Below are 26,933 nucleotides of genomic sequence, written 5' to 3'. Positions count from 1 at the left end.
GGTAGTTATTCCTGTACATAAAAAAGGTGATAGGTGTAATATAGAGAACTATCGCGGAGTGTCTCTATTACCGTCCCTTTCAAAACTATTAGAATGGTGCGTAAATAAACAATTAATTATTTTTTTAAATAAACATAAAATTCTAACAACTTCTCAATATGGCTTTAGATCTGATATGAGTACTACAGATGCAGCATTTTCTCTAATCGAAAATGTGCATAAAATCTTGGAAGCAAAACACCATCCTCTTGGTATTTTCTGTGATTTATCGAAAGCATTCGATTGCGTAAACCATCAAATACTACTGGACAAGATCTACTACTACGGCATTAGAGGTACACCACATAAATGGTTTCAGACATACCTATCACACAGAAAAATGTGTGTTAGAATAAATAATTCTGATAGTAGCTGTGAAGCATCCTATTCAAATTTCGCAGAAGTTCAGAGTGGAGTTCCACAAGGCTCTGTTTTAGGACCAACACTGTTTCTTATCTATATCAATGACTTGGTAGCTAGTTTCCCGAATACCACATTTTCACTTTTTGCAGATGATACGAGTATAGTAATTAAAGGCGATAGTTCTGATACATTAACATCCTGTGCCGCTACTACAGTTGAAGAGATATCAGACTGGTTTCACGCCAATAAATTGGTTCTGAATATTAGTAAAACACAAAGTATCCGTTTTAATTTGTATCAAAATGTGGAAGATGTTGTTATTAAAGTAGATCAAGGAAGCATTACTTCTTGTCATACAATTAAATTTTTAGGCATAAACATAGACAGCAAACTTGATTGGAGTTACCACATAACTGAACTGAATAAAACCCTCAGCAGAGCCACATATGCCATAAGAGCAATTAGACAAAATACAAATTTTTGTGTGGCAAAAATAGTTTATTCTGCTCAATTTCAAAGTATTATGCAATATGGTGTGGAATTTTGGGGCGCGGCTAGCACAGCAGAATCCACATTTGTGGCTCAAAAACGAGCAATTCGAGCACTATTCAACTTAACAAGTAGAAGTTCATGTAGACCTCTCTTCAAAGATCATGGAATAATGACGCTCATTAATATTTATATTTATAAGATGTCTCTACTTATACATAGAAAACGACATGAATTGTTAAAACCTGATATACACAGTCACAATACACGCAGGCAAGATATAATTCTTCCCAATTATAATTATAGACGTACTCGAAATGGTCCATTGTACTCCGGTATTAAAGTATACAACCATTTGCCCACTGGGATTAAAGCACTTTCAATATGCAAGTTTAAAAAAAAAAATTAAAAATTGTTAGGTCAATATGTTTTTTATAGTCTGGATGAATTCTTTTTAATAAATTTTAATGATCTAGACGGTTCCAACGCTTAGGCTAAAATCACATATTGTTCTTGTACAAATATTTTTGTTAAAATTATATTTATTGTAAATTTGTGATTTTTTGGAATAAAGATAACTAACTAACTAAGGTGACTTATCGAAAAGATACTAAGAGGCAAAAAAGATGATTCTTGGCATAGAAATGCCACATGTCCATTTTCAATAATTCAAAAATTGTAAATTCAAAGGGCTGTAACTTTTTATGTGCACATTTGTACGAAGGTAAGTTAGGTGCAATCGAACTATTTTTGGTCCCAGAATATGTGATTTAATTTATGACCTGCATTTTTGTTACACCCTGTATAATGAACAAAAAATTTACCTGCAGTTTTATAGACCTGTTCTGATTTTGGGCAGCGAATCATTTTTAATGGAACGGTAAAAGAGCCAGATACAGGCTGCAGGGATGATGTTTTTCAGAAGAATTAAAGGTGCTATCAAAATGGATAGAATGAGGAACACAGATATAAGAAACGAACTGAAAATACAATCCACATTTTATAGACTGATAATACAATCCACATTTTATAGGACAGAAACAGCTGAATTGGTGGGCTCATTTACACCAAATGAAAGTTACCATATCAGTGAGAAAAGTGTGGGAAGCAGAGCCGGATTTAAGGCAGTGGGGGCCCCTGGGCAGAATTGGGGGGGCCCTACCTCCTACCATTAAAAAAATTGTTGTTGAAATTTCGGATAATGCTCCTTTAATCTGATTACAACCTTTAACTAGTGCTTTTGCGGCGTCACTTCTTGAAGACCATCTAGTATTGAGCGTTCCTCTCGCTTAAAGATCTAGTTGTATCTATATGTAGAGGAATTGAAAAATACATATAGTTCATATTATAGTTCTTCCAAGAAATCAAAGAATGGTATGGCAGGAGCACAACACCAGGATATTATGTTATCTAATTTTAGTCTAAACACCATTGTATTATCCACTCATAACTGACGTGTTGTCGTAGGACTGTCCCCTGCAGTTTTTCATATCAACATCATCTTCTTGCAATAATGTCATGAGAGAATTAAATATATCTTCTGCTTTATGACCGTGATTTTACAAAAATAAGAGAAACCTTTAAACATGAGTGAAACCTTCCATGTAATAAAATATCACAGTTAATTGATTGAAAAAATTATTCTATGTGAATAATGTGCTAATTTTTTTTAAGTTTGTGGTTTTGTGGGGGCCCCAAGAATGTGGGGGCCCCGGGCAGCTGCCCAGCCTGCCCCCCCTTAAATCCGGCCCTGGTGGGAAGCAAAAATAAAAACAAAAGAGACGAAGGCCAAGACAGACAAACGATGAGGTAATCGGAAAGATATTGGAGAGAAGAGGAATTAACATGGAAAGACGCAAACATGAAGAAGTAAATGCAATCTTATACCTTAAGCAAAACACAAAGACATCTGGAGACCAACGAAATGAAGATCTTAAGAAAGATTGCTGTAAAAGAACTACAAGGCAGATTAAGAAGTGAGGAAATCAGACGCATATGTGGGGTAGACAATATAAATACCTGGGCAAAGAAAAAGAACAGAAAAGAAGAGTGGAATGAGCACATAAACAGGATGTCTGAATCAAGGATAGTAAGAACAGCCAGGGACAAGTCACCGTTAGCAGAAATATAGGAGCCCAAGGAAAAGATGGAATGAGAATTTAGGGACAGAATGAAAGACACCGTTGAAGAAAAACAGGCAGTACTGCCTATATCAAAAAAAGAAGAAGACCATTATACGCTAGAAAAGTTTTTGATTATACATATACAATTTATACCACGATCATTCGATAATTAACATGAGATGAGATTAATTTGAAGTAATCTCTTTACAACTATTGGTTTTTATAAAAAATAAAAATAAAATAAAAGTTAAAATCCACGTGTCCACTTGAAACAGAGTATTCCAACCCTTTCACCTGTGAGGAAATCACGGAAGCTCTTAATGAAATGAAAACGGGAAAAGCCACAGGCTTTGATGGCATTCATGCTGAGTTTTTAAAACACAGTGGCAGATTTACTAGACAATGGCTTGCAAAATTCTTCTCAGACATTCTTCAGACGGGAAATGTTCCTCATCAACTAAAAACAGCAAAAATCGTCGCCATTTTAAAACCAGGGAAACCTAACGATCTACCAAAAAATTATCGTCCAATTGCACTTCTAAGTATGGTCTACAAACTTTTTGAAAGAATGATATATAACAGAATTAGCCAAACAATACTTCAACATATACCTGTGGAACAAGCAGGATTTCGACCAAACCGCAGCTGCACAGACCAAGTCCTATCACTGACTAACTACATAGAAACAGGCTTTCAAAAACAACTAAAAATATCTACTGTTTTCATCGATTTATCAGCAGCGTACGATACCGTGTGGAGACAAGGGGTAATATATAAAATACAATGCTTTGCAATAGAAGTTTTCAAGTCACCATGGGCGATAAGACCAGTACCCAAATGAAACTGAACAATGGTCTTCCACAAGGATCGGTGCTGGCCCCTCTACTCTTTAGCCTTTATATAGCAGACATGCCTGAAACCATATCAAAGAAGTTCGGTTATGCAGATGACTGGGCACTTGCTACGAGCCATAAATAAATGGAGACTACTGAGCAAATCCTAACAAACGACCTGATTATCCTCGGGAGATATTTCCGACAATGGAGATTACAGCCCAATACCTCCAAAACGGAAGTATCATGCTTTCATTTAAACAACAGATTTAAACAACAATCATACTAAATACCCAAAATATTTAGGTGTGACACTCGATAGAACACTAAGCTTTAAAGAACATCTTACAAAGACGACGGCAAAACTTAGAACACGAAACAATATTATACAAAAGTTATGCGGTACCACATGGGGTTCCTCAGCGAATACACTTAGGTCGACAGCACTGGGACTCGTGTATCCAGTTGCAGAGTATTGTGCACCGGTATGGCTCAACAGCCCACACACCAAACGTGTTGATGCCCAACTAAACCAGACTTTACGTATTATATCAGGTACAACCAAGGCCACACCAACGTATTGGCTACCAGCACTAAGCCACATAGCCCCCTCACAAATCCGCCGAGAACATGCTCTTGTCAGGGAGTATAGAAAAAATAACGCCGATCCTGTGCTCCGCTCTCACGTTGATATTAACGACAGAGACATAAGTAGGCTTCGTTCAAGAAAAAACCCTCTGGATTCTGCAAGGATACTAATTGAAAGGAATTTCGAAATAACCGACCGTTGGCAAGAAGATTGGGAGAAGAATGCTCCACCTGACATCCGAAATATGCCATGTATTACAAGCAAGCCAGAGGGCTTCAATCAACCAAGACGGATCTGGGCTACACTAAATAGAATTAGAACCAACTGTGGTAGGTACTCTGACTCACTTTTTAGATGGGGAAAAATACCTTCTCCAAATTGCGATTGCGGTGCTGAAAGACAAACGGTTAAGCATTTGGTGGAGGAATGCCCCATCAGATCGTACAGTGGCAATTGGTCCGATTTTTTAATGGCGACCAATGAATCGATTCAATATATTTATCAACTAAATTTTCGTTTATAAAAATTAATTATTATTATTTTTTAATGTATTGTGATCTTTATTTTTATACAAAAACTGTGATAGAGCCATACGCTAAATAAATAAAATAAAAATTTAGAGAGATTCAAATGATTTAATTCGTACACTATTCCACTTTACAGTTAAGCTTGTAACCAGCCTAAATAATCATTACTTGGTAGCTTGCGCAAGCCTCAATGCGAAGGGCATTATTTGCCGCCAATTTTTACAACGCTGTATTAAAAATTTTAGTAACGTGACCAGACGACACAACTTTCTATGTGTTTGAATAATTATTCTCTTTTCTGATCCAAGGCAATTGAATTTTGCTCTACTACGTGTAAATAATGTTATATGTTGTGTTTTAGAAGTGGACGTCATGCAGATAAAATATAGACAAACTTACCTCGCACCAGAAATCCCATTTGGGATCAACAGTATTGTCGATGACTTTTGTTTTAAACTCTTGCGCTCCAACGGTGACAACGGCATAAGGATCGGATTTTCCTTTGCCGAGGACACTGATGTCCTTCTTCATCAGATGGCTAGCTTCGAAAACGTGCACTCTAAGGACTCCCTGTAAATATAATACACCAATAAGGTAAAGATGAAATAAGATGAGATAAGATGAGATAAGTATAAATGAAAATTAAAAAAATAATGTTCATCATTAACTTCAGTTCAATGCTAAGACTAAAATTTCGAAAAAAAAAAACATGTCTAACAACAAGCAGGATTCCGAGCATATCTTCACGCTCAACAAACTCAACGAAAAAAAAAAGTAGATAAAGGCAGATAAATACATCTACTACTCGTCGATCTAACTAAGGCATATGATACCGTACCACTTTGTAAATTATGGCAAGCCGTGGAAAAATCCCTTATTAATATAACTTTAATAATAGACCAGGAAGGATCTGTTTTTAGGTGGATGTGAGAGGTGGCATTCGGATTTTTGCGGATAAATTAGGTGATAACTTCATTAATAATAATTGACTTATGCTCCTTCTCAAATATGCCCGGAACATTAATAAAAAAAAAGAATAAAATATTTAAAAATTTCAAAAAATTTCGTTTTTTTTTCTACTTTCTTTGCTTATAACTTTAAAACGATTCATTTTGGAACAAAGTCGTATAGGAATAAAACAAAGATAATTAAATTTTCTATCAGATACGATTGGTTAAAAATGTCTTAATTTAACACCCTTGCTGCAAAATAGCAATAAATATAAAATAAGGGGGCAAAACAAGCCTGTCCTTATTCAATGTTTTTCCATCACTTAGGTTACACTTGGAACCTTCCTAATTCGCTTAGAAAATTTTTGTAATGTGCTAAAACCGTCCACCAAATTTCATTAAAATTGACCTGCTAGATTTTGCATAATAATTTTGCAATCTAAACTTTTTTTAAAAAATTAAAATTTTTTAAAATCTTGCACAACAAAAACTAGAAAATAAAAGATTTGTCAATTTTTTTACATATAAAGAAGCACTCCACCTATCTAATGCACTTTACAGAATTGAAATCGGATTATTTAAGCAGCCTCAGCAATGTTTTAAAGTTATAAACAATTTTTTGGCTTATAAACAAATTAGTGCTGTGTCCAGGAGGGGGTGCTACGGGCTCCTTTATTTAGATGGACTTACCCAAGTTTTTTTTTATGTATTTTGACCCGTAGAACACGATTTTTTTGGGTAACAGTTGATCCGGATGTCGATAAGATTGTTATAAACAAAGAACTTGAGGAATTACATAACATCGATTTTTCGCAAAATAAAACATTTTTTTGTATTTCTTGGGTAATTCTAAGCAAAAAATGTTCTTAGAAGTTTTTTCGTAGGATGCATAGTTTTCGAGATAAACGCGGGGGAACATTCAAAAAATCGAAAAATTGCAATTTTTGAACGAGAATAACTTTTGATTAAAAAATAAAATAGCAATTCTGCTGACAGCATTTGAAAGTTTAAGTCAAATTATACCGGTTTTAATTATTTGCATTGCTAAAAATTAATTTTTTTATTATTAAACAAAGCTATTTGTTTATAAGCCAAAAAATTGTTTATAATTTTCAAACATTGCTGAGGCCCCTTTAATTAATCCGATTTTAATTCTGTAAAGTGTATTAGATAGGTAGAGCACCTATTTATATGTAAAAAATTTAGCCAACTTTAAATGGTCTACTTTTTGTTCAGAAAGATTTTAAAAAATTTGAACTTTGTTAAAAACATTTACATTGCAAATTTATTGCATGCAATATATGCAATATATGCAAAATCTATTAAGTCGATTCAAATGAAATTTGGTAGACCATTTAAGTAAGTAATAAGAATTCTCTAAGCGAATTACTAAGGTTCTAAGTGCCACCAAAGTGGTTAAGAAACATTGAATAACAACAGGCGTATTTTGCCCCCTTATTTTGTATTTATTGCTATATTGCAGAGAAGGTAATACCTTAAGACATTTTTGACCGGTCGTATATCATACAAAATTCAATTATCTTTATTTTATTTTTGTACGACTATGTTCTAAAACGAACCATTTTAAAGTTATAAGCAAAGAAAGCAGAAAAAATCGATGTTTTTCGAAATTTTTAAATATTTTAATTTTTTTATTAATGTTCCGGGCATATTTGAAAAGGAGCATAAGTCAATTATTATTACTGAAGGTGTCACCTAACTTTATCTTCAAAAATCCGAATGCCACCTCTCACATCCAAAAATACACGTTTTTTTACAGATTAGTCTTGGTCTATAACAGCAGGGCAAAAATTCTATAGCAACATCCAAGCAAGCAAAAATCAACAACAGATTATCAGATAGCTTCATGGTACGTTATTGCTCAGGTTAAAGATGATCTAATATTTATGACAAACCGGCTGTTTCGAGAATACAAAAAATTGGGCCTATACGTCAATATAGAGAAAACCAAATATATGTGTAAAGAAGGACAGAAAAACGAGCCACAACTAGAGGATGATATGGTTATCGAGTCAACCTCTGATTATATATACCTTGAAACGAGAATCCAACAAAGTGGAAGGACAGAATTCGAAACAGAGGGAAGAATTATGAAAGGAAAGAAAGTGATAAGAGCTTTGAACTCACTACTTTGGTCAAAAACTATATTAAAAGAAAAGAAAACACATAATAACATCTTTAAAAGCATGGTACTGTATGGAAGCGAAACCTAGCAACTGAATAAGCGAACAGAACAGAAGTTGCTCGCACTGGAAGAAGATCGGCATGCATCTGTAGAGTCTCACACATAACGAATGAACGAGTACGAGATATTATGAATAGGAAAACAAACATAATAGAAGAAATCCAAGAAAAACAACTTTGTTGGTATGGTCATGTACAAAGAATGGAGAAACATCGACTCGCAAAGTTGATAATGGAATGGCAACCCCCGGAAAGGAGGAAAAGGGACACATCGAAAACTACCTGGATAGGTGGAATCCAAAAAGCAATGTCTAAGAGTACGACAAGGATATTGGACAGATCGAAGCTGCTGGAAAATAGAAACCGGAAGGCAGAGGACGCTACAAACCGGTGTCATATATATAAAGGGTCTAGTAGAACAAAGGGACCTTCTTTTTCTTTAAGTACCGTCTCCCAATCGTAGGTTCGATATTATCATCACCACCTTTCATCTATCTACCGCTATTCTGAAGAGTTGTATTGAACTGCATTTATACCAGTCTCTTAAATTTTTCAACCATGACACTCTCCTTCTTCCTATACTCCTTCCTCTTCTATCAAAGGAACCAAAGTGCAAACTTGAGATTCAACACCAAATGGTAGAAAAAATAACGAAATTTCGGTTAAAAGGTCAAGAAATAAGTGACAAAAGCAATCAGAATCTCCAGAAGTTTTACAAAACACCAGAAAATAGAAACAACTTATTCAGTAAAAGTACTCAGTTCTCAGTTAGGGTTCAATAAATTAAATAGGGTGGTCACTAGCCTATCCTAATCAATTCCAACTCCACGTGATAAACCCGGGTAACCTGAGCAACGCTGTGGAAGATTGTGGTAATCAACCACTGTGGGAAGCAGAGTAGTGAGAGCGGGAAAAATGATCCTACGGAGATTAGGGAACGACTAATAAACTTTGCAAGCACCAAAAACATGATAGTACAAAAAAAATAAAATCCTTTATAAAAGGTATATATTTAAAATCCTTAAAAAGGGCTACATCATAGAACTAGTTTTCGATTGGTTTACCAATAATCATCAGTGCTTACCTAAAATGAATATAACCTGGTAACATAATGCAAAGATTTTGAAATTTTTACTACGGTTAAGAAAATTTGTAGGTTATACTCACGTGAAATTTACATGCTAACCACCAAGATATAGTTTTACAAAAATATGTGGGTCAAAGCCCTGTACAAGTAATTTGAGTAAGCCTTTGACCCACATATTTTTGTAAAACTATATCTTGGTGGGTAGCATGTAAATTTCACGTGAGTATAACCTACAACTTTTCTTAACCGTAGTCAAAATTTCAAAATCTTTGCATTATTTTACCAGGTTATATTCATTTTAGGTAAGCATTGATGATGATTAGTAAACCAATCGAAAACTAGTTGTGATGTAGCTCTTTTTAGGGATTTTAAATATATACCTTTTATAAAGGATTTTATTGTTTTTTGTATTACATGGTATACAGCCAACTACAGGAAAACTTTTTCCTTGTGGATTTTAATGATAGTACCTACACAAGTGTCAAGATTTCGCCATAAAATGATACAGAAAAGAACATGAAATCCCCTGACAACAAAACCGTTAATCAAATAGATCACAGTCTGATAGATGCAAGGAATTCTTTCGATGCAATGAACGTCTTGAAGTTACCGAGGTCCAAACGCAGATAGTGACGGAATAATACCAAACCAAACATGTGAAACAAGACATAATTAATGTGGATAATCTGGGCATTAAACCATTCCGAAAAAGAAAACCAAACCAGTTAAAAACGAATGATTTGATAAGAAGTGCCAAGAAGCGACAGAAAACAAAAATAGAGCATATCTAAAGACAAATTAAGCAAACATGAGGTGCATAAGAAGAGCCAAGGGACAATACCGGATTTAAGAAACGAAAAAAAGATTACGTAAAAGAAAAAAGCACCAATTTGAGAAAAAGCAGTTAAAAAGCATAAAAGCCGTAAGAAATCAAAACGAAACATGGCAGAAACCTGGAATCTAAAGCAGAAGGATGAAACAAAAGATAGAAGCCACAGACATTGATGTAATACGGAAAACGATAAGGATTTCGAGAAAGCAGAGGACTGGAAATGAAGAAATCAGAAACGCATGGGAATAGAAAGGTACTATAGTGAAAGACGAACAACAAAAGCAAGTCATATGGAACGGACATGTACAGCGAATAAAAAACGACTCCCGAAACAAGTACTTGCATGGATACCTACAGCGAGACAGAAGAGAGGAAAATATGGATGGAAGCAGTAAAAAATCAATGAGCTCCAAAGAACTTAGAGAAAGATAATGAGATAACCGATATGAATGAAAGTTGACCATCGAACAATGTATGCACAATGTATGCTTTATCACTATTTAACATCATTAATGTAATCTGTTAAATGATTTATTTGATATTTGTCTTACATAAAGTTAAATCTTGTTTAAATGCACTTCAAACGAATTATAATTCATTTAATGCAGGTAAACATTGCTGCTGTTATATTAGTTTGTTTTATAAAATTCGTATATTAACGGTTCTCTAAATGGGCTATTCAATAAAGCAATAAAGCTATTAATTCTCGCAGTTTGGCTGGATCTTACTGAAATTTGTTGCATTCGATTCGAAAGAGGGTTAGTAAATTGTGTGAACCAAAATAATGATTTTGAAATGAAAATTGCATCATTGAACAAGGAAAATGCATTTTTCAAAGTCTATTTCATAGTGATATAACTAAAGTCCGGATTATAAGCATGACAGAAAGGTCAAAATAAGCACTTATATAAGCAAAATAAAAGTTTTTATGAAATAATCAAGGTTCAAGAAAAAAAACGTGTAAGTAAACATGGATATAATGATATAAATATGAATAAAGGACATTAACATTAAATTACGTTTATTTTTAATTATCGTATTATTAACAATAAATAAAAAATTACCAAAGTATTAAGCTATAATATGATAAAAAAAGTCGAAAAATAATTAACATATTATTATATTTTCTATTCATGGCCATTAGCATAAAAAGAATTAACAATAATATGTTTTTCAAAAATTTTCTTATAAAAAGCTATGTCTTCTATCTGTATACATATATTTATACGTAGAAAAAGTTCTTTCAACATATGCAGATGTGATTGGTGAGTATTTAAATTTAGACAAATGTACCGGTACTATTTTACAACAATATAATAAATTTGGGCTGTCTGCAGACAAATATTAGTTTATTACATGGCAGGTATAACGATGGAGTTTCCCGATTATCTCCTAAGCCTAAGTGATTAAAATTCTTATGGTTTATTGAATTATTAGAGTTTTATAGCTCTGTATACTTCATAGAATTTTGCTTAAGACACGAAGTAACGTGAAATTTCCTTAGAATATAAAATAAATCAGGAAGGAGTACAATGCGAAATGACTACGAACCAGGAAGGAGGTTGCAAATGGCGATCAGCTGTCAGATTTGCTTTCTATCTCCAGTGACGTACCTTTGAAAGAGGGAAGAAAAGAAATTCTTAACGATTTTATTACATCTTTGATGTTAAACAAACAGCTACAGATCAAGAGAAAATACGTATTAATATAATATTTTGTTGAAAAGTCAGTTAACTAACATTTTATTATACTAATAACTTCAGTTAATTGATTGCATATACAGGAGCTTTACCAGATGGTACGCCTATGCACACAGCTGATCCAATACACAAACACCTTCTACCTCGTTGTCAAAAACTTATGAGTCATCCACAGACGTTCAAGATGGCCGGTTCCGCTAGAAATTTAAGGTGTTGTTGATATATGAAAGACTCCTTCCTGTTTTTTTTATATTCTAAGGAAATTTCACTATAGTTCATCATAAGAAATAAAATGAACAAAGATAAGCAACATATCTTTAAAACAAGCATTTTTACTAAAAATCCTAATTATAAGCAAAAAAAGCAAAAAAAAAACAAAATGCTTATAATACGGACTTTAGATATAACATAACAAATTTGTAATTCGGAAAAAAATGACGGAAGTGTGCTCAATATTACTACACGGAAGTTTTTGGAGTCGCTGAATACGAATATCATGAGGGCGATATTCTCCGAGGAAGCTGGTGCCCAGGATGGGCCTCGTCTGGAGTTTTATGGAAATTCGATAAAAAGTTAGAGCAAACTCGTTACTCGTAGGATATTGGGATCGCTGAACACGAATATTATGTCGACGATGGCCCCAAGGCACCTTGTGCTTAGGACGACCATCGTCTCCTAAAGTTTTGTGAAAATTCACAAATTACATGACACAATATTGAGAAATATTGGAAAATAATTGAAAGGCAGAATTTACAAAACAGTCATCAGACCAATAATGACATATGCGGCAGAAGCGCGCCCTGACACAGAGGGGACAAAAAGATTGCTCGAAACAGAGGAGATTAAAACTCTTCGAAAAATCGATGGTAAGACACTGTGGGACAAACTCTAACTAGAGAGATACGATGGGGGTGTAAGGTGGAGAACATTATTAACTGGGTAAGAAACAGAAGAGTAGAATGGAATGACCACATAAGCCGAATGACAACAAATAGAGTAGTAAGGACGGCTAGAGAAGGTTCCCCAATAGGAAGATGATCAGTGGGAAGACCACGAAAACGATGGAATGACAACTTACTGGAGGCGGAGGCACATGGAAAAAACAGACCGAGTCATGTTCATACATAAAGAAGAAGAAGAAGAAAAATAAGAATTTCTGTTTTTACTGATGTAATACTTACCTCTGGTTCTGGAGCCTTCAATTCAACAGCCTCAACTTCTTCGCTAAGTTTTATTGGAAATTTATTAGGCAAAACCATCATAGAAGCCACTGTTTCAACAACAATCCTTCGCAAGATATCACTGAAATTATAGTATAGTTACAAAATTGTCTTAAATTTAAGGTGCAACGCAATACCTTAGGCCAGGCATGTCTAGCACATCAGCAATTCCTACTAAATCAAAATCGATGTCAGGATTATTCAAAAAGAACACCTGCAATCCGCCTATTAAAGGTATCGAGGTAATCAGTGGTTTCATAACTACTCTTAGCATACCATGTAACTAAAATATAAGATATTTAGTATATACTCAAACTTGTTAAATTATAGCTTACTTGAAAATCTCGGATTCCTCCTTTCATACCTTTAAGGTGGAAGGTGATATCACAATCTCCTGCGTAGCTAAAATATACAATAACATATATTTCAATAATTTTAGCTAACCTCCTTTAGTGGAGGTTAGCGACTACACTAGCATATGTCTCTGTTCTATGCGGCTCTGAACAAGGATGTTGAATCAAGGCCGGTCCAGTCTCTGATATGTCTAATCCATGAAATCTGGCGCCTACCGGGACCCCGTTTTCCTTCAATCTTACCCTGGATGCTCAGTTGCGCGAAGCGGTATTTTTAGTTTCCAATTATGTGTTCCAGGTAGGTAACTTTTCCGACTTTGATGATTTTTCCGATGACATAAACTTTCTTTGGAAAACTATTAAAGAACAAATGAACAATACAATAGAAGAACATCCAAAAGTATCATCCAGAAATAACAAACAAGAGTGGATGACAGATGAGATTTTACAATTAATGGACAAACGAAGAGAATCTAAAGGAAAAGATGACCAGGATGGAGAATACAAAAGACTAAATAGAATAATTCGAAGAAAAATAACCGCAGCAAAAGAGAAGTGGCTGGAAACAAAATGCGTCGAAATAGAAGAACTGTGACAAAGGCACGATTTTTTTAATTTACATAAAAAGGTAAAAGAGTTTACATCAACTACCAAGCTAACAACTTTGCTGAACACGGATGGCAAACTGCTAGAATCAACGGAAGATAAACTGAAAGAGTGGGAAAACTATATTAAAATTCTTTTTCATGACATACGAGAAGAACCAATATTGGAAAATAACAACGAAAGGCCAGCAATTCTGAAATCTGAAATTATAAATGCAATTAACCAACTCAAAACAAATAAAAGCCCAGGTCCAGATGGAATATACCCAGAAACGTTGAAACTAATCAGCGAAGAAAATATCGAAATATTTGTCCTTTTATTCAATCACATTTATAATACAGGTAAAATACCTCAAGACTGGCTAGAGTCAATATTCATCTCACTGCCAAAAAAAGCCAAACACACAACACTGCAATGAGTTCCGTCTGATAAGCCTTATGAGTCATGCAGTAAAAGTCCTGTTAAAAGTCGTACATAATCCTATCTATAGAAAGTGCGAAACAATCATCGGAGACGATCAGTTTGGATTCAGAGCCGGCATGGGAACGAGAGAAGCCCTCTTCAATTTACTAGTTCTCGCGCAAAAATGCTACGACCAACAGAAAGATATATTTATATGCTCTATAGACTTCGAAAAAGCAGTTGATAGAGTAAGACCGACCTACTATTAGAACGTTTGCAAGAAGTCGGTTTAGATGGAAAAGACATCAATTTACTAAAGACCTTGTACTGGAACCAAAACGCCAGAGTTAGGATCGAGGGTTCCACATCCGCAGAAGTAGAAATTAGGAGGGGAGTTAGACAGGGATGTGTTCTGTTGCCTCTGCTGTTTAATCTTTACTCCAAGTTTCTATTTAAAGAGGCACTGGAGGACTCCAAGGATGGAGTCAAGGTGAATGGCGTAAATATCAACAGCATCAGATACTCCGATGATACAGTGTTGATTGCGGATTCTGACTTGGGTCTATAATGACTCATTGACAAGACCAACTCGACCTGTGAGCAGTTTGGTATGAAAATAAACATTAAAAAAACCAAAGTGATTTCAATCCGAAAAAACCAAAACGTGCCTCAACCTTGCACAATAAATGGGCACATTTTAGAACAAGTCAATAGATTTAAGTACTTGGGATGTTGGATCGATAGCGCCTAAATCCTGATCTAGAAATAAGATCGAGAATAGAACAGGCCAGAAAATCTTTCGAAAAAATCAAAAAACTGCTTGTGATTCTCGAATAAATCTCGAAATATGACTACGTTTATCCAAATGTTACGTCTGGTTGACTCTTCTCTATGCAGTTGAGACATGGACCCTTAAAACATCAACCATAAATAAGTTTGAAAGCCTTTGAAATGTGGATCTACCGGAGAATTCTCAAAATTTCGTGGACATCGCATACCTCAAACTGAATAGGCTGCACAGAAGTGCTGCACAGAATAGGCAAGGCAAGAGAACTTTTCAACGCAGTGAAAGTTAGAAAAACATCATACCTGGGCCACATACTGAGAAATAATAAGTACCAATATGCTCAACTTATAGTGAAAGGAAATATCGAGGGAAGGAGAGGACTAGGAAGGAAAAGACTATCGTTGCTCAGAAATATCCGACAATGGACAGGGCTAAATTTTGAACAGCTAATAATAACAGCTGAAGACAGAGAAGAGTTTGCAATTGTAGTAGCCAACCTCCATTGAGGAGACGGCACTTTAAGAAGAAGAAAAAGATGATTTTTCGCAGCTCCCTATTTGTACCTATTCTCCTCAGAACATTTTCGTTGGTGGTGTGGGTTGTCCAAGGTATTTCCAAGATTCTTCTATAAAGCCAGAGTTCAAAGGCTTCTAAATTATTCATTAGTGTTTTGTTGAATGTCCAGGCGTCCGTTTCATACAAAAGTATTGACCACACATAGCAATGCAGAAAACGACGTCTAAGGCTGATATTATTGCTACTTTAACAAAATAAGCTTTTCATTTTAATAAACCCGTTTCGAGCTACCCCTCTCAGCCAACAGATTGTTTTCAGCCAAAGCATGGCTGTTGCCTACAACACCATGGCCAAGTATGTTAACTTCATTTATTAATACATAACCTCCTCAACACATTGGCGCTTATAATATATAGGGTGTCAATTTAAAAAGTTGCCACCCCTATAATTTGGTCCCTATAGAAAATCTAAAAATATACCAAAACACGTCAAATTTATTTGTGAGGGGGACATTTTATAGACCAGTTTTCAACTAAATTACACTAACCCTCTAGCGGGGGCGGACACAACCCCCAAAATCTTTAATGGGAAGGGGGGTTGAGTGATACCTCATTACCAATACGAACGACCAAGGTCGTTCGATTACCTTTTCAAAAATACCACATACATTATATTTATTTTCAGTAATTTTAATTTTTGTATAATTGATTTTAATAATTAAATATTGAGTTCAGAACACCAAAAATTTTTAGAGTATTGAGTCCAAGATTTTTCCAAAAGTACTGAAAAGAAATATAAGGCATGTAGTATTTTTGAAAAGGTAATTTAATGACCTTCAAAATGAGGTATCACTCAACCCCCCTTTCCATTAAAGATTTTGGGGGTTGTGTCCGCCCCAGCTATAGGGTTGATGTAATTTAGTTGAAAACTGGTCTACAAAATGTCCCCCTCATAAATAAATTTGACGTGCTTTTGCATATTTTTAGATTTTCTATAGGGACCAAATTATAGAGGGTGGCAACTTTTCAAATTGACACACTGTATGTACGTGGCTTATCACATGTAAACACAATATTTAACTTAGACATGCCACAAAACAGTTTCAGAACCTCACAACTATCATATTTATTATTCTACCACAACTTTTGCATCGTTTACTTACAAGATATCTAGATCCATAACTATTTCATTTCGATCGGTGTTTTTGTCATAGACCTTGACTCCTCCTATCCGAAAAGGCTAAAAAATATAGTATTGTAACCTTTGGGTTATTTGGTGGTAATAATACTTACCACAAAACTTACACTTTTTGATGGTAATAATATTTACGACCAAAAGTAATAATACTTACCACAGTACCCAAAATAATTCGTTCGAATTTAAAGCCAGTTAATTTGTATTTTTCCAAACTTTCCCTCAAAGCTGGTTGAATAGCATCCCTAACGAGCTCTCGAACGTATTGGTTAACATTGGGCCATACTTGTTTAATTATCTACAATAATAAAAAGGCTTTAAATGTATATCTTACCATTATTTAAAAAAGAATAGTTTGTCAACGCAATGAATAAATTTGTTTGATTCTAATTGAGACAGTCACCAGATGGCACCCCCATTTCTGTCAGGGTTGCAATATCACGCGTAACTACGATAAATCCAAAATGCATAGACACCAAGTTGGATACGACCCTATTCATAATACACCAACTGGTATACATATTAAGAAAAATAAATATAAGGAAGAATATATTTAGAAATTGGATTAATGATGTCATGCTACTATAAATTATAAATAGAATAGCATAACATCGTTAATAATATTATATGAGTTTATAGCTCAGAAAACTGCAAACCTGAAGTCGACAGAGTCCACTTTTATAACGAGCTTCAACAAACAGTCGACGAAATACCAGCCAATGAGATAATATACATTTTAGGAGACATGAACGCAAGAGTCGGTAACATAATTATACCAGGAATAAAGCAACGATTCAATGAAGACAACAAAAATGAAAATGGAGAACTACTTATTAACTTTTGCTCTCAGAACGAATTTCGAATAAACAATACGTTCTTCAGACACAAAGATCAACAAAAATATACATTCCAAAATACAAGAGGACACAGACTTGTTATTGATTATATATTGACAAACAGAAACATCCACCACTCTCAAGTACTAGACATATGATGTTTAAGTGCAGCTAATATTGGAAGCGATCACAACCTAGTACTTGGAAAAATCAGAATAGAGCTACAAAGAAACAGGAAAGAAGACCCTGTTGAATGTGAGACAAGAATAAAGGTAGAACAGCTACGAGACTTGTCAACACGAGATCTATACCAGAGAAGACTGCAAAAAGTACTGAATGAAAACTACATTACACCGGATGAAGACATCGAAGAAAGTTGGAGGAAGATCAGAGATAATATCAAAATGGCAGCAACGGAAGCACTTGGAGAACGTAAGATAAGTAAATATATACGAAAGAAAAGGAGAACTCCATGGTTCTGAGAAGAAATAAAAATAAAATGCCAAGAAAAAAAGAAAATCTACCTAGAATACAAGTCCAAAAGAACGAGACAAACATGTGAAGAATATAAAAGAGTACGAAATGAATTAAACTCAATAGTAAGAAGGAAGAAAACAGAACATTGGGAAGCATTTTCAAAAGAGATGGAGCACGACTTTTATGGGATGCAAAAGGAAATGTGGAAAATGATAAGAGGTCAAAGAGCAGAGATGAAGGAATTGATAGAAGTAAAACATATTGATACAAATACATGGAAGATTATTGCACGAGTTCAACATTAACGCAAAAGAAATGAATATGAAAATATCAGCCCAAAAAACAAAAGGCTTAGTAATTGCCAAAGAACCAATAAGATGGAAATTGGAGTTAGACAATCAAATTATACAACAAGTAATGACTTTCAAATATCTGGGAATTAATCTATCAGCCGACAACAATATCGAAGAAAAAGTAAAATACCAAATAATTAAAGCCAGCAGATCGGCCGGATGCCTAAACGACACAATTTGGAAAAACAAACACCTAAGATTGGAAACAAAGGCCCGAATATATATCTGGAAACCAACGAAATGAAGATCTTAAGAAGAATTGCTGGAAAAGGACTACAGGATAGGGTAAGAAGTGAGGAAATCAGACGCATATGTGGGGTAGACAATATAAATACCTGGGTAAAGAATAGAAAAGAAGAGTGGAATGAGCACATAAGCAGGATGTCTGAATCAATGATAGTAAGAATAGCCAGGGACAAGTCACCGTTAGGCAGGAGAAGTATAGGACGCCCAAGGAAAAGATGGAATGACAACTTAGGGGCAGAATGAAAGGCACCGTTGAAGAAAAATAGGCAGTACTGCCTATATAAAAGAAGAAGAAGAAGAAGAACATCGTTAATTCAATTTATACATAAATTCTACCATATATTTATTTTCCTTAATATGTATGTGAGTTAATGCGTTATGAATAGGATCGTATCCAACTTGGTGTCTACGCATTTTGTATTTATCGTAGTTACGCGTGACATTGCGACCCTGACAGAAGTGGTGGTGACATCTGGTGACTGTCTCAATTAGAATCAAACAATTTTATTCATTTCGTTGCCCAACTATTTTTTTAAACAATGATCTTACGTCTTTAAATGTATAACTTACTCTATTTATCCACTCAGCTCGTTCTATGTCAGGGAAGAAAACCTAAAAAAATATTTTTAATATAAAATTGAACATAAAAGTGTTATGTATTTTAATTTTTTGTTTACAAATAATAGTTAAGAATAGAAATCGAGTGAAATGAACATAAACTAGATGCAAAAATTGAATTGTTCACTAAATGCATTCAGCAAACCGAATGAAACAGTAGGTATTCCAATCATTTTCGCCAACACGAAAAAGAATACCCCAATTATCAGTAAATGACAAACTAATAATTATTACTGAACCAGTTGAAAAGTTTAAATATCTACATAAAAACTATATTTAAATACATCATATACCCCAAGGTACTTGGCTGTATCTATTTATCCGGCAATACAAGTTATTTAAATATCTCATACAAAGTACAACAATAGCAAACAATGTAACAATGAAACATTATTGTTGATAACGCGAGTAATATACAAATTATCATCCAAACCACTCAACAAACTATGCACACAAAATACTCAACAGCCGTATACGCATATTTACAAAAAATGCTCCTATACTACGGCACCAGAGTGCTGAAATCGATTAGTAGTCCAGGGCGCATCTGTTTTGAGATGGACGTTGTGAGGTGACTCAAATTTTTTTGCAGAAATTGCTTGAAAATAACTTAAACAATAATATTTGAGTTATCCTCCCTCTCAAAAAGGTCCGGAACATTGTTTAAATAATCAAAATGTCAAAAATTGAAGGAAAAATTCGATTTTTTTCTTCGTTTTTTGATTATAACTTTAAAAGTATTCATTTCCGAGAAAAGTTGTACTAACATAAAAGTTGCGTAATTAAATTTCCTACAACATACAATTGGTTAAAAATTTAAAAAATAGTCACCCTAGTTGCAAAATAGCAATAATTGCGAAGAAACCATACAAAAACAAGTATTCGCATTTTACGTTTTTCAACCATTTATTCTACACTTAGGATCTTCATATTTCACCCAGAAGAACTTCATGATACAGTAAAACAATACTGTAAATTTCATTAAGATCGGTTCAATAAATTTTGCAAAATAAATTTTGCAATCCAGCTTTCTCAAAAAAAATTATTTTTTTCAAAATGTTACAGGACTGAAAATAAAGCAGATAGCAAGTTGATTTTTTTTTTGCTTATAGAAGTGTACTGTACCTTTTATTTTCAATTTTCAAAATTAAAATCGATTAATTACCACGGCGTCAGAAAATTTTTGAAATAAACAATAATTTTTGGTGCTACTCGCAGGACAGCGGTGTTCGATTCACACAAGTTGATTTCCACCAAAATTTCTTCCAATCATTATCTAATATATCTTACTCTATATTTTGATGTATTTTAATATTTTAATTCCACAAAAATCAAACTAATTTTATTATTGTTTGTGAAATATTGTTTAAACAATTGCATATGTTTAAAAATAATAAACTTTTATTATTTAAGTTAAAATATATGAACAAAGAAAATTTTTGCTAATAAAATTGTTATTTTAAAAGATAGAGTATATGTTTTTATTTTGCAATAAACAAATTTATTTATTTATATCGAAATGTAATAAAAATTAAAATGTATCAATCATTGTCAAAGGTCATTGGAATGCCCAATCAGAGCAAACTATCCGCTGTCCTGCACGTAGCACCAATAATTAATGTTTATTTAAAAAAATTCCTGACGCCGTGGTGTTAATCGATTTTAATTTTGCAAAATTGCAAATGAAAGGTACAGTACACTTCTATACGCAAAAAAATTTTCAACTTGCTGTCTGTTTTATTTTCAGTCCTGTAACATTTTGAAAAAATGAATTTTTTTTACGAAAGCTGGATTGCAAAATTTATTTTGCAAAATCTGTTGAACCGATCTTAATGAAATTTAAAGTATTGTTTTACTGTATCATAAAGTTTTTCTGGATGAAATATGAAGGTCCTAAGTGTAGCATAAATGGATGAAAAACGTAAAATGCGAATACTTGTTTTTGTATGGTTTTTTCACAATTATTGCTATTTTGCAACAAGGGATTTTGATTGTTTAAACAATGTTCCGGACCTTTTTGAGAGGGAGGATAATTCAAATATTATTATTTGATTTATTTTCAAGCAATTTCTGCAAAAAAATTTGAGTCGCCTCTCAACGTCTAAATGTACTAATATTTTTACAGATGCGCCCTGGTCTATAGCCTCTGATAACTATTATTACGCTACAAATCCTCATTGATCTAGGCACCTATTAAATTATAAGACATCTATTAAATTATGGTGTCAAGTTTTTATTGCAATTAATATTATTGTAAGTATTGTATATACAGTGGAACTTGGATATTACGGCCTCGGTAGTTACGTCACCTCGGTTGTAACGTCAATTTTTAATAGGTCCGGCCAAAAACTATTCGATAACATTATTAAAAACCCGGTTTTAGCGGTAAAAATAAAGTAACCCTCGTCTATAGCGTCATAAAATTTTACAGTAGGTTGTTGTTTTTTCATTTTATGAAGAATAAAGTGCAATGCGTTTCCAGCTTTGCGACATTGCTCCTTCCAAGAATGTGAGAAAGGCCCATTATCCCTTTGTGTACAGTTATGTGAGCTTAGCAGTTTATGATTTCTTATTATTTGTCAGTGCCATCATAAAGAGTCAAATTTTTTGCTGTAATAAAATAGTGCAAATAATGCTGTAATAAAATTTTGCCTGGTTAAAATTTCATTTTTGTCTACCTCTTGTATAACGTCACTCTGATATAGCGTCATTTTTTTACTGGACCCTTCAATGACGCTATAACCAAGTTCCACTGTATCTATATTTCAATTTATTGCTTGAAAAACAAAAATAGAAATGTCTTTTTTTTTTCTGAAAAATGTCTTTGGCAGAGTCAATTAGCCAGACTTGTTTGTGATTGATTGCAGATCCATACTCATAAATTTCTTATTTCATAACATACAACAATATTATTTTTATAGATACATAAGTACATTTTGTTGCTTTACTTTTTTTTTATAAAAATGTCTAAAAAGCAATAAACCTAGCATACTTAAGAATGTGTTTTTTGACCCAACCCGAGAAACAAATAAACCAAAAATTATAAAAAAACGCCATTGACTAAAAAAGAAATAAATATCTTCTATTTTTATTTATTTATAAGTACAGATATAATTACTTGTACACAGTGCGTCCATAAAGTATTAGGTCTGGATCCCGCGTATGAAAAAAAAAGTTGATTAATAGCAAGCTGAAAATTTGTTAATAGCTTAAGGGTGTCTAGTCGGACAAACTTTGATATATGGGAACACTGGAGCAGGGGCAGTTTTAATTGTGGAACAGGTTAAAAATTTGGAACGGTCAGACCACGAAAACGGCACATGTATTTTGTCCGACAGAACAGACTTAAACTCTCCGAACAGAGATTAAACTCTCATGCAAAAATCAGACTGCTATTTATCACCAAATGGGCGTTTTAATGAGTGGGACATGTAGAATATGTCAAATGACAGGAATTATGACAGGTGATAAATAGCAGTCTGATTTTTGCATGAGAGTTTAATCTCTGTTCGGAGCGTTGTTTAAGTCTGTTCTGTCGGACAAAATAAATGTGCCGTTTTCGTGGTCTGACCGTTCTAAATTTTTAACCTGTTCCACGATTAAAACTGCCCATGTTTCAGTGTTCCCATATATCAAAGTTTATCCGACTAGACGCCCTTAAGCTATTAACAAATTTTCGGCTTGCTATTAATCAACTTTTTTTCATACGCGGGATCCAGACATATATCGCATAAATGCATTATTAGCTAAATAAACAACATTATTAGAAATTACCGAAACAGGTCGACTTTTGGTGTCCAATTTTTTTTACATTAAATTGATTGATACAAAAAGACGAATGTGGGTAATTTATTTCGTTCAAAATACATTTTACTGCTGTCATAAAACAGAAATAAAATTTTTATTTGACAAATAAACATTGCTTTTCGCCTAAATTAAATGTTCAAACTGTCAAGAGGCAGGTGGGTGGCAGCTTAAACATTGAATTTAAGCAAAAAGTAATGTTTATATTTGAAATAAACATTTTATTTCTGTTTTCTGACAGCAGTAAAATGAATTTTGAATTAAATAAACTACGCAAGATCTTCTTTTTGTGTCAATTAATTTAATTAAAAAATTGTTTTTGGACACCCTGTATAAATAATTATGTTAGATAATGTTTATATTACTGAACAGAGAATTGAATTGCTTTTCAAATGCGCTATCACACGACCCCTATTATTATTAAAAAAAATCATCGATTATGTCATCCCGTCCACACAAATGACGTCACTAGTATGATATATATGCCAAAAAATTATAAATTAAAATCAAAAATCGACCTGTTTCGGTAATATCTAATAATGTTTATTTAGCTAATAATGAATTTATGCGTTACTTTATGGACGAACTGTATACGAGTAATTATATCTGTAGGTACGTATAAATAAATAAAAATAAAAAATATTTATTTGTTTTTTATTCATTGGCGTTTTTTTTTTAATTTTTGTTTTTTTTTTTTGTTTCTTGGGTTAGTTCTTGGGTCAAAAAACACATTCTTAAATATGCTACACTAGGTTTATTTCAGTTTCGACATTTCTATTTGAATACAATAAATTGAAATATACAATATTTACATTAATATTAATTCCAATAAAAACTTAGCCACCATAATTAAATAGATGTCTTATAATTTAATAGGTGCCTAAATCAATGAGGGTTTTTAGCGTAATAGTGTATTTTAAAGGCTAACCGATTTCAACATTCTGGTGCCGTAGTATAGGAGCATCTGTAAATATGCCAGGCATACAGTTGTACATCACCAAACCCCATTCGTAGCATTGATAAAAATATACACATTTTTTCTTCTTCTTCTTAAGTGCCACCATCACTATCTTTACTCTATCTATCGCTGTTGTGAAGAGTTCTATGGAACTGCATTTAAACTAAGTCCTTCTTCCTATTTACCTTTTCCTTTATTATCAGTATTAGCATTTTTCATAACGCTGTCCCTCATTACGTGTCTCAGATATTGTAACTTTCTTATTTTTATTGTGTTTATTATTTCGTACTGTCTGCCTATTTCTCGCAATACTTCCGTGTTCTTTTTTGTCTCCATGTTACTCTATGCATCCTTCTGTAACACCATATCGACGTGTGCAAAGTGTGCGGCGCACACAGGCGCCAGCAGTTAAGGGGCGCCTCTAGAGTTGTTACAAAAATTTTACGAGGCGATTTTTAAAAAATTGCCTCTTTTTGGGCGCCATTAAATGTTTTGCACACAGGCGCTACCACGTGCTGGCGGGGCACTGACCATATTATTTCAAATGGATGTAGCTTATTTATGTATATTATGTTCTTGCTTCAATTTCAAGCTTTCACGTTCATATTGCTGTATCGAAAACACGTAGCATCTCATATTTCTTACTCTCAGTTTTAATCTAAGGTTTTTGTTGCAGAGAATTGTTTTCATTTTCAAACACATTTCTTGCTATTTCTATCCTGGCCCTTATATCTATTGTTTGATCATTATTTTCTGAAATCCAGGTTGCCAGGTATTTGTATTTATCAACCTTTTCTATTGGTACATTACTCATATGTATGCTTGTTTGTATATTTGTTTTCTTAAGTTGTTATCATATATTTAGCCTCTTATACTCCATATTTATTTTAATCCATATTTTTCACAGAAACTGTTTGTTATGTTTAGTGGTAATTGAAGTTAGCTCTTAGCCATTTGCCAGATGAGCTAAGGCGCTACTTAAAAGAGCTATAATCGCTTCATTTAGTTATTGGTGAGGACCAATATTCTGTGATTCAGTCATACAATAGTACTACCTCTCCAAATCCACTAATCCCCCCATATAACCATCTTAACATATATAATATATTTACCATATAATCATATTTACGTATAATTTCAATTCCTTTGTATTATTTCTTCTGGTTCTTAAATACCATGTTAAAGTTTTTTTACTCACCCATGCAGGTAGATCATCAAGTCTGGCCAAAACTACTTCCTGTTCACTGGACAATGCGGTTGCTTTAGCAATAGCTCTTTTTCTGTCGCTAGTCTTTTTCCATTGATCTCTAATAACAAAAAGAACTACGGGTCCTATAAACCACGCAACAGACCATTGCATATACCCTGCCAAGTATACGACTCCTACAACTGAGGCCTGAAAAAAAAAGAATTATATTAGAGTCCATTTTAGACTAATTTCCAAATATGTCCCAAGTTAAACAGGATAAATAAATTTTTTGCGCTTATGGAAGAGTTAAGTGAAACTCATACGAAAAAAAAAGTTATTAATGCCTGGTTGCAAAGATAGCGTGATAAACGAATGGAGGCTCAGATGCAACAACGAGTTAGTCTCTCTACGGAAATGACAATCTAGTGAGATATATAAGGGCCAATAGACTAAGATGGGCACTGGGCAGGACATGTGATACGCAGTAGTGACAATCACCTTATAAACAATGTGTTTTGGGAAAAACCAGATGGGAGAAGGAAACCAGACACTGGCTTTTTTGGTATTTTTGTGAATTTGTTTATTTTTCGACCACGGCACCGCCCGGCTCTCTGGGGATATGTTATAAGGACCTCTTTTTGGGTAAGTTTGTGCAAAAAAATCGAATCGGAATAATTTCACTAACGGGGGCGACGATACAGCCTGGTCTATTTTTTAATGGAAACTGCATCGTACAAAAATACTTCCGATGATGATATAGCAAACATCGACTTAATAATTGAAAACATCATGACTCAATTTTGTTGTTTTATGTTTAATTAAAAACTATTATTTATAGAATTTAATTAATTATATTCCAAGAAATAAAGAAAAATAAACAGAATTGAAAATATTTCAATTATTATATAAATACTTATTAATGACATGACATTCGGTTAATGATATTATGAGATATATCTGGAATTTTTATCATAACTTGATGGCTTAGGTATTATAAATACAGTAAAAAAATAAGTATTGAATGATTCATAATTCATAATACATCAAATTCATCAAATTCATGTAATTATTTTTAGGTATAACTTTATTAAATGTGTATAACTTATAATGCCCCAATCTATCTGTGAAAAAATCGTCATTGATTCTAAGTAGGTACGTCAAAATCTTATAAAGGTTTTAAAACTCCTAAAAGGTACAATATAGTTTTTTACAACAAAAATAACGTACGTCATTCCAGATTTCTAACGTCAGCGCGTTGCAAAAACATTAGAATATACTTTTTCTATGGATGCTATACAATGTGCATCTTCTCTCACTACTTACATACATTCAAAACGAATAATTTCTCAGGCAGTGAGAAAAGTCGGCCATTGCAGTGAGAAATATTTTTTCTCACGGGCTCACCGCCGTTTACATACATATGATCGCCATTTCCATGGTAACATGCACAATACAAACACAATTATTTTTGTCAAACAAAATGTGTTGTCAAAACTTATCAAAAATTACCTTTTATAAGACTGTTCAACTGTGAATTATAATGTTAAATAAATAAAGTATATAAATATTAAGAATATTAAATACCTATGTGTATATATGTATTTTATTTCAATTTAGGCATATAATATACCTAAATA

General features: G+C 33.5%; 1 protein-coding gene across 1 annotated transcript in view; it reads right to left on the bottom strand.

The window, feature by feature from the left end:
* The window catches only part of LOC114349349 (extended synaptotagmin-2), an 83,784-nt gene that overhangs the window by 38,806 nt on the left and 18,045 nt on the right, over nt 1-26,933 (bottom strand). The window contains exons 2-9 of the mRNA XM_028299693.2: nt 25,306-25,503; nt 19,298-19,339; nt 16,973-17,113; nt 16,784-16,860; nt 13,293-13,359; nt 13,095-13,240; nt 12,919-13,039; nt 5,363-5,533 (exon numbers count right to left, since the gene is read on the bottom strand). Coding sequence (XP_028155494.1) covers nt 5,363-5,533; nt 12,919-13,039; nt 13,095-13,240; nt 13,293-13,359; nt 16,784-16,860; nt 16,973-17,113; nt 19,298-19,339; nt 25,306-25,503 — 963 coding nt within the window. The remainder of the gene's footprint in view (nt 1-5,362; nt 5,534-12,918; nt 13,040-13,094; nt 13,241-13,292; nt 13,360-16,783; nt 16,861-16,972; nt 17,114-19,297; nt 19,340-25,305; nt 25,504-26,933) is intronic.

Source organism: Diabrotica virgifera, chromosome 4 (assembly GCF_917563875.1).
Source record: "Diabrotica virgifera virgifera chromosome 4, PGI_DIABVI_V3a".
Classification (NCBI taxonomy): Eukaryota; Metazoa; Arthropoda; class Insecta; order Coleoptera; family Chrysomelidae; genus Diabrotica; species Diabrotica virgifera.
The sequence above is the reverse complement of the archived record's forward strand: the minus strand, read 5'-3'. Positions and strand labels throughout refer to the sequence as shown.